Raw genomic sequence first — 9,656 nt, forward strand, 5'->3', positions numbered from 1 at the left:
TAAATCATAAACCTCTCTAATTTGTGTCTTACATTACGGTTGTTTAAAGTTATGTAGTTGGAGACTATGTTAAAAAAAAAAAGTTCGTTGTAATCGAGTGGTCAGGGAACTGAAATGTCCTCCAGAATGTCCCTGGACCGAACCGCTGAATATGAGGGACGAAAATCCTAGGCCCATTCGTGTGCACTTGAACAAAATCTAGCCAGTTGGAAATCTTAGAAAATTAGACAAAATTGTCACTGCCTGAGACGAGTAGCTTTTCTTACATGCACAAATAGATAAATATAATTTTTTGCTGTAGATTTCACTTTTACTGAACCTGATTACATTACGGCGTAGTGATACATCATTTTCTGACAGCAATTCAACCATTGCAAAGTCCTTTATATTAACCCAGTGTTTCCATCAATGTCAATTAAATAACAATAGTTCATTTTTAATAAGAAAAAAATTTACTTTTAAAAAAAATGAACTGTTCTTTGAAAATAAAATAAAGTAGTTCCTTTTCAATTGACCAATCAATAAGGAGATATCGCAGTAGATTATTAAATATATCACACAGGGGATATCTACTGTACAATGTATTATTTGGTGATAAATAAAGATATATTACCCCGGCTGATATATAAACAGGTAAAAATATCCACCCTAAACAAATTACTAGTGGCATTCCCTGAAATGCACAAATTACATATATCAAATATACATGATCCCATATTAATAATATATATTTAATTTGAATATATGCATTATCATTATCCTACACTGTAACAGCTGTGAACGAAAGAATCCCTCGGGTTATTTTTCCATCTGGGCACAACCGAGACGGGGTTCGGGTATTTAAAAATGACTTGACTGTGAGAAGTTTATAATTCTTACAATCCATTCATACATGATGTTAGATATACCAGATGCTGCGCCACTACCAGCCAATCCCACAAAATGTTCACTGCCAATATTACTGGAGAATAACGACGCTCCTACCTGTAAAAGATGAACTATGACATAGTTAAATACGTCACATATACACAACCAACCAATGTAGACCGCGAATTTAATAAATCTAAATCTATTTGAACATACATATACCCACGGATGTGTTAGAGTTTGTTTTTTATTGCAACTGCGTGATTTCTTTTGGGGATTGCTGAACTTGGTGTATTTAAAAGACGATTTATGGTTAATACAAGAAAGATCCAATCCCTCGATATCGTCTCTAAACATATACTAAATCTAAATTGCATTGATATTGGACTGAGAGAAAATATGTACCAGAAAAACACATGGAGAAAATGAAGGTTTACTGAAGGTGGGTATACTGAAAAACAAAATTGCTTAATATGTGACATACTTAAATACAAAGATCGTTTACTTTAGTTGGAGAATCATAATAATTTGTTAAAACTTATTTAACATTAACCAGTCATGAAAATTGAAAGATATAAGATATAATCAGACGATAAAAATAGGGAGAGCTATGTAACATATTTTATACTGCAATCGGAAGAGGTTGTCGACAGGGCGAACCTTTATCTCCTTATCACTTTAACCGTTGCTTTGAAAATTTGGCAAATCTTTAGAAAACACACACACACACACACGCACCCCCCCCCCCCCCGCACACACACACACACACACACACACACACAAATTTTTCTATATAATTTTTAAAAAACCTACCGGGAACCATTTCATGTTTCGACCAGCAAGAAAATAGCCTTTTACAGTTCCGCGATTTGGTCTACATAAAGACTGAAATAGAAGTATACGAATAAAAATATCATTGATATTGAATGTAAATATAATACCGTTTTTATTAGCCCAGTCGGTGAAGAACAGTTGTAAATAGTATATCAGATAATTTGTAAATTATTTTCTGTGCACTCTTCTGTTTGATTTTCACAAACTGCGCAGCATGGCCCCTATGTGGAAAACACTTAACCCCCTGAATAACCATTATAAAATATTTGAAATTTAGATGTTGTGGCGTTAGGTCCAGCGAGTCCACCATTTTATTCTAATAATTAAACTATACTCGACCCATAATCTTTGTTCGCTTCGCGGCTGAAATATTACCGAATCAGTCTTTGTAAACACCCCTTCTCGTTTGAGAAATTCCTTGTACTTTTACTTTAAAATATTGCTTCTTAGCAAGAATATGGAGGTGTGTTTCCTAATAATAGTAAAAATATTATGTACATACCCATAACCCAACTGCAAGTACAAGAATAAAATATATAACAACAACTGTAATATCAGCCCAATGGTTTAATCCTTGTGTGTCCATTTTGGTTTACTCCTTTCTAAACAGTCAATTTCAATACCTGGATAAATTCGAGAAGTTAACAAATATCGCCCCACTATTGACAGACTGTACTCCAATCCATGATCTCGGTGGTTGTATTTTGTCTTTTATCATAGAGTGATAGCGGGTGTAGATTAAAGTGATCAAGAAGCTACGGGCTTCTCATTTCCCCATGTAGCATGTAAAATTCCTCTTAGACTGACCGTTAGTCTGGGTGTGTGGATTACCTATTGTGGGCTTGATTGTGGTTTTACTCAGTGTAAAAAAGGACTAATTATGCCCTATATTGTATTATATATACATTGATCACACATTATTATATTGTTATGTGTTTGTTTTTAGTTTGAGTGGAGCCTGTATCTCTACTATTCCGGAACTGTACTCGAACTATTATAAAATAATAGTGCACGTCAAATATGCATCCACATCAAACGTCAACAGAGTTTAATTTTTTTTTAATACACTGGCTTTGATCAAGCTATAGAAGTACACACGAAAGATAGAATTTCCATATTACTGAGTTGCCAATCTATTACATAAAATGTTATAACATATCCTATTATATATAAAAGTGTAAAACGTATATTATTTGATTATACATTGAGAAAAATCTTGAGTTAAAGTTCAACACAAGGACTTGTGTGAAAAATGATGTACACAAACTTCTTTTCTAATACATTAACATAAACTTGTGTTCTTTTCTAACACATTAATGCTAACTTGTGTTCTTTTCTAATACATTAATACAAACTTTTGAAAAATTATCAAATGATGTGTTTTCCGTATATTTAGCAAACGTAATGTGTATTCTTCGATAATGACAAAATATGTGCTGAATCTTAATGATATATATTGATTTAAGAGGACAGAAGAGTATAGAAATGTTGTGAAGTGACCTATATAGCTATAATATGTCACCCGTTCTAGTTTAAAGGGGAACTGGGTAAGATTAGATAACGAGCTGACAGTTCTCGCTATAATAGCTTAAAAAAGACAATGAAAGCAAAATAATTAATGTCTATTATGTTTAATGTTATTTAATAATAACATTACTCAATGCTTCTTAATGCACCTCCATTTCGAAATACAACAACTTTTGTTTTCGAAATGTTTACATCAAGATCGAATTTATGACAGAAGTTCTGCAAGATATTAAAGATATTAAGTTTTTGCTGTAGGTCCCCTACACTGGCTCACACGTAAATAAATTAACTGGAGAATTCTGGGGTTCAACAATATTTCCTTCGGCATAAACAGAATAAATATATCCCCCCTCTCTTGAATCTTGAAAATTCCCTAACACCTCCTGCCTCCATATACTCGTTGGCATACAAAAGCATTGTAAAAGCTATCGTACCTTTTCAACGTCTAGTAAATAGTTTAACTAGAGAATTTTGGCGACCAAAAATATTTGACTGATCATACGTTGTGTATGGTTCAGGAGAGCACCATTACTGATATCTGTAACACTACAGATAACAGAAGATCAGCATAATTATAAGACATTTATTAAGAACATGAAATAGACGTAAGTCGTGGGGAGCTCTATTCCGAGTCTCACTTATTGTCATCAAACTCCTGGTTATATAGCGTCCTACAATAGTGAAAATGGATAAGAGTCATCGTCATATATGGAATTGATAACTTATCAGGTCATGGTATGATTAACTGACCACTGCACATTTCCTTTGAAGTCATGTATCAGGTCATGGTATGATTACCTGACCACTGCGTATTCCTTTGAAGTCATGCCGAGGTTGTACACAGATCATATGTAGCTTGTAAAGGACATGTGTGATTAATTGCATGTTAAATTAGAACACTGTTCGTGACTAACAGAAGTATATACAGCGTTGAAAAGTCAATATCAGATATTATCAAAAAACAGTTGGTAGGCAATAAGTTCTATCTTTTGACCTAATTGATCGTTCAATTTGATGAAAGTTATTGAGCACGTTGTCACAATATAAATATATCCTCCATCTCTTGAATCGTGAAAATACCCCTAACACCCCCAGTTTCCATATACTCTACTATCGGACTCGGTATGCAGTCCAGTCTAACCCACAGGAGCATGTAACGTGGAACATATATCAAAAAGAATATTAAGTATAATTATTAAAGGCTCAATACCACTCTTGTTGTAACTGAATAATATGTCCCAATCTTTATTCTGGTCAACAAATTGTACTATTTTAGAATATTTCAATTAATTGATGATACAAATTTCATCTTAACACACCTTATTTAAAAATTTTGAAAAATTCAACATAATGGTTTGAAACGTCTAACGTAAACCTTTTCAAATTTAAAAATATTTTCGAACCCTCTGCACAAGTAAAATAGGATGTAATGGATAATTTACACAACAGGTAGGACACTTTTACATCTAGTACTTAGATAGAGATATTATTTATTTTCTGGAGCTTTCAAGCCAGCAAGAGCGTTATTGTCCCTTTAAGTATAATGTCTGAAGTCTGTAAAGTCCATGTTCGTAAGCGAAATTATTAAATTATTAAATCCGATTTCTAACTCAAGGGCACATAACTCGTTTGAAACCTGTTCTCTTTCAGTAGATATAATAATACCAAGGTGAGAAAAGGATTTGAATTAAATAATTGGGATCAAAGTTCACTACTCTAGATTCCACCAACCAGTGGCAGTACTCACTAAATTTCGCTAGGTAGACAATCGGGTCTACGATGACTTTTTTTTTTAATTATCCACATGATCGCTTTAAAGTCACGTGGAGATTTTTTAAATTAGAAATTGGAATCAGCCCAATTATTTGATAATCTCGCTTACGAACATGGACTTAACAGACTTTAGAAATGAAATGAAATGGGGTTTAACGTCCTACTGTTCTTCTCCGAATTGGGCTAATGAAGACGGGCATACAGCGTGCTATGAGGGAAACTTTGCCGGACAGCGGCACTACGGCCTACTCTTATATCGAATTCCAACTGTCAAGGGATCTTTTACGTGTACACCAATGTGTACACGGGACCTCAGTTTTTCGTCCCATCAAAACGACTAGACAGCTGTCCTTGTGTAACAGACTTTAGATATATACTTAATCATTGTTTGATGTTATTTTTTTAATATTTCCAAGTTACAGGCGACTGTGGTCTAATCCCGGAAATACAATCGAAATAAGGCGTTAGTTTTGAATCTACCTTAACACTAGAGGAGACTGATTTGTACATGGTTTTTAAGGCATTATGCATTTTACCTTGAATACCTCTTTACTAATTTTAGGATACTAGGGCCATTAATTTCAACCGGTTGATAGAATCGTAGGCTTTAGAAAAATATATATGAAAAACACATATAGACGGCCTTTAGATTTTGAGAGATGTTTTTGGACAAGACCCTGCAGAGTGAAAATAAATGCATTGTATAGATCTATAAAGTGACGGCAATATTTCCAATGTTGATTGTTTACGATAAGAATGTTTCATATTGAGATTCTTTGTATCTGCAAAGGAACGGCAATAATTCCAATGCTGATTGTTTACGAAAAGAACGTTGTATATAATATGTACTTCTTTGTATCTGTAATATCTATGTATTATATAGTCGATGAAATGAAATGAAATGAAATGGGGTTTAACGTCCTACTGTTCTGCTCCTATACTGGGCTAATGAAGACGGATATAGTCGATGAAATAGGTCAATTCGAAACACCAAAGAAAATAGTAACATGACAGGCGTGGTTACAAAAGGGCTTTACCTAACGACAAAACTTTAGCTGCACCTACGGTTCTGTGATAATCGTCGTTTCCCGTAAAATATTAACATGACACACGCGTTTACTAAAAGGTTCTACCAAACGATAAAGCATTAACTGCACTTACAGTTCTTTGATACTCATCGTTTCTCGTAAAAGTAATTTTGTTGTTTATTACAAATTTAACGTCAAATACATTATGCTTGATATTATGGACAGATTGATTTAATTCATTTATTTACATTTGAAGGCGTAATTAATAAAAGTATAAAAACATATAAAAACGTGCTTGTATATCAAAATGTCACCTTAAAGCATGGTGATAAATTGCGCTTTCGCGAGAAGAGATGGCGGGTCATCTTCTCCTTTTGTCATAATAATATCAAATTAAAACAGGAGGTCCGTCTGATTGATGTTTGGTATCGTCAATGCGGATAGAAAAAAACGCGGGGAAAAGAATCCACTTGATTAGTTTATGTATGCGGGATAATGGACCAATCAGTGCATATCGGTGTAACAATTTCAGGTAATATTCTATCATATCCTGGTGTGCATAGTTGTGGTTCAGTGTGATTTTTATGCATACAAATGAGTGCCAAAATCTAAATATTAAGGTCCACTGCAGATTTCGTCAAAATCGCGAGATGTAAATAGGGTTAGGGCACGTGATTGTTGACAGATTGTGGGTTAGGGGTAGGGTTGGGTTACCCCTGTTCACGTCTCGTGACTTTTGACCAAATCTGCAGTGGGCCTTAATGTTTAGAACTAACCAGTTACATCAAATGTCATGAGATATATTAACCATAATATCCTGTATTATATAAAAACATGAAAAGTATTTTTGCAGTTATCAAGTTTCAAAGGCCTAGAATACAATTATTTAGTTCGCTCTTTGTTGGAAATATTGTGAGAACATATGAAACTGACCATTTTAGTCGAATTCACTAAAGATAGGGGAGGAAGGGGACGGGGAGAAACATCCTGTACGGCCCGTAGACCGGAGGGTGGCGATGCCGGCCGGGCATTTTCCCTCCAATAATCTACTTTATATTTGAATTTACCTTTGATCTGTAACTTAATGAATTAATAATAATTTTTAAAAATTTTGTTATGTTATTTATAAAACATTACAATTCAACCAGAACAAAATGAAGGCTGCAGCATGAGAACCTGGGAAAGGTGGCTATACTGGATATACAATGGGACTCAACTTTATGTATGGAAACAACACAAGTTTGTGTATGGAAACAACACAAAATATACCATGAGACAACACAAGTTTCTTAAATTTTGACACAAGTGATGTGTTCATTTCCACACAAGTTTCAACACAAACTTTTATTATTTTCTTAAATTTAACATTTGACACCTAACTTGTGTTGAAAATAGCACACGTTTGTGTTGTTTCAACATAAGCTTTTATTGAGAGTGTATCAAGCTTATTTATTTGGCTCACATCGCTCGACTGTCTCTTTTCTTATATCACTTTGTCGGATATATTAGTAGCTATTTTCGATGATAAATCATAGGCCACTGACAAGACTTGATTGCGAAAGCATATGGCAGTGATATAAGAATGCCCCAAACTGTTTTAATATAGTATGTAGCATATAGCCGTGGTATTTATTCAGAACAATCACCAGAAAACGTCAAACAAAAAATTGCATCGTTCCACTCACCAGGAATTTGCTCTCGTGCCCACCACACTCATTTGTGAACAATCTTATATCCGACCCTGTCCATACGACATATGAGGACGAAGCTTCGCCATAGGCGTACGAGCCAGGGGGGCAGGGGGGGCGGGGGGGTACAGCTGCCCCCCCTCCCTAACTTTCGGGCAAGCTGACTTTTCGGGCAGACGGGTAAAGTGAAAAAACATTTTTATTTCATCTACTTGGCAAAATAAAGTGCCCGAAATCCAATAAAACACTAATTTTACGGGCTGGAATAGCAGTAAAACCTTCGCCGCTGTCTGTAAACCTGAAATTTTTCGGGCATTTCTAATTTTGCTTCCCTAACTGTCATCGAGCCCTAAAAAAACACTAATTTACTTTTCTTTTAATTGAATACCACGAATTTGTACTGAGTTGACTATGGATTAAAACATTTTGTCTGGAGCCACTCTAATTTGTGCGACATTTTTCGGGCATCGATTATTATTTGTGAATGCAGCTGCAACAGTCTGATTGGGTGGTTGGAATTCAGAGTGCGATTTCGGTTACAAAAACATTGGATACTTTTGGAGTTGCTTACACGGGATAGAATAGCAGAAAACGCATTTGCGGTGGTTAAATTTTCAAAATTTTCTCCGGGAGGATGGGTGGGGCCCCATACCCCGCGACGATTGATTGGTTGTTTGGAATTCGGGTCAGCCAGGTAGGCTATATTAAATAATAGGTGGTTTATATCGTAAGATAAAACACAAACATGCCAGAATATTGAGGTAAACTATAGAGTATAAGACCACCCACAAGAAAAAGTACTTTTCAAAACATTCGTTGTGTAATAAAATTATGAACTTTCAGTGAGCTAGCTTGGAATCTTCGAAATGTAATGCTAAATCTGTCTATTGCAGGTCTTTCTTTAGGCCTGAAATGTTATCTAAATTATTAATTAGACATTAATTAACCTATCCAGACCATAATCAACTCTAGATGGTTATGCTAGCCTGCGATCTTTAGTGGATTATGAGCCGATTTACTGCATCGAGACTATGCTGTTTATCGTACTGATGATCGAGGCTAGGCTGAAATTTCTACCGCTTAGTTCTCGGTTCATAGTGGATCAATTTAACTGAAATTTTCAGCAAATTGCCTTTACATTATCTAGTTTTTTTTAACTATTATAGTGGGTACTGCCAACTCGTTATCGAATCTCCCATAATGTTTCTTTTTATAAGGTCAGTCAGAAATAATCAAACCGGACAATAGCTACAACGCACATTGGAAACGCATATTGGCATATTCATCATAACTCTATTTAGCTCACCTAGTGTCAAACACAAACCTTGGCCCAGATAATTATGCTATACAAATCGTCCCTAGCGTTCCACGGGTCAAAATTGTCCAAGAGAACATACACCCGTTAAAGATATAAATATTGTGTTTTTGTGACTCGGTGGGATTTTGTTGCTTAATTATACAATATCAGCGGTCACCACATCCCTAAGTGATTGGTATATTCTGATATTTATTCTATACCATAGTCAACAAATATTTATGTTCATGAAGCAACGACCGCGAGGCGAGTTTTACAACATCTTGATAGGATGTACGGGGTTAAAACGAGATCAAGCCTTTTATTAAAAATGATATACGTTTCTGTGTTAAATCATGAGTAGGTATTCTTGCCTTGTCATACCACCCTGAAAATCCTTATCCTGTACATTTCAAACACATCTACGACATTAGAAAGTGGTTAGATACCCTTTACGTTATATGACAGCGAGATGTGTTTCTCTTCACTTACCACTGTATATGTCAGCAATATAATAAACGTCATCTCTAGTTTAAAATCTCATTCTCATTTAATCCATATTGGTAAGTTACATTAATTTCCCAATTGACTCTAATGTTAACACGTGTTTCTTTGCTCGGTTATAACATTTTCCCCAGTTTTCGT

The 9,656-nt window shown here is 34.9% G+C and overlaps 1 protein-coding gene across 7 annotated transcripts in view; it reads right to left on the minus strand.

Annotated features, from left to right (window-relative positions):
* The window catches only part of LOC126832165 (sodium/glucose cotransporter 4), a 48,652-nt gene extending 40,778 nt beyond the window's left edge, over nucleotides 1-7,874 (minus strand). Inside the window, exons 1-4 of one of the 7 annotated variants that reach the window (XM_056099766.1) lie at nucleotides 2,204-7,837; nucleotides 1,677-1,752; nucleotides 880-980; nucleotides 614-673 (exon numbers count right to left, since the gene is read on the minus strand). In XM_056099766.1, the coding sequence (XP_055955741.1) occupies nucleotides 614-673; nucleotides 880-980; nucleotides 1,677-1,752; nucleotides 2,204-2,287 (321 nt within the window). In that variant the 5' untranslated portion in view covers nucleotides 2,288-7,837. Of the gene's footprint in view, nucleotides 1-613; nucleotides 674-879; nucleotides 981-1,676 lie in introns of all 7 variants that reach the window. The other 6 variants (XM_056099780.1, XM_056099785.1, XM_056099784.1 and 3 more) reach the window with 6 other exon arrangements.
* Nucleotides 7,875-9,656: the final 1,782 nt, after the last annotated feature.

This window comes from Patella vulgata, chromosome 1 (assembly GCF_932274485.2).
Source record: "Patella vulgata chromosome 1, xgPatVulg1.2, whole genome shotgun sequence".
Lineage (NCBI taxonomy): Eukaryota > Metazoa > Mollusca > Gastropoda > Patellidae > Patella > Patella vulgata.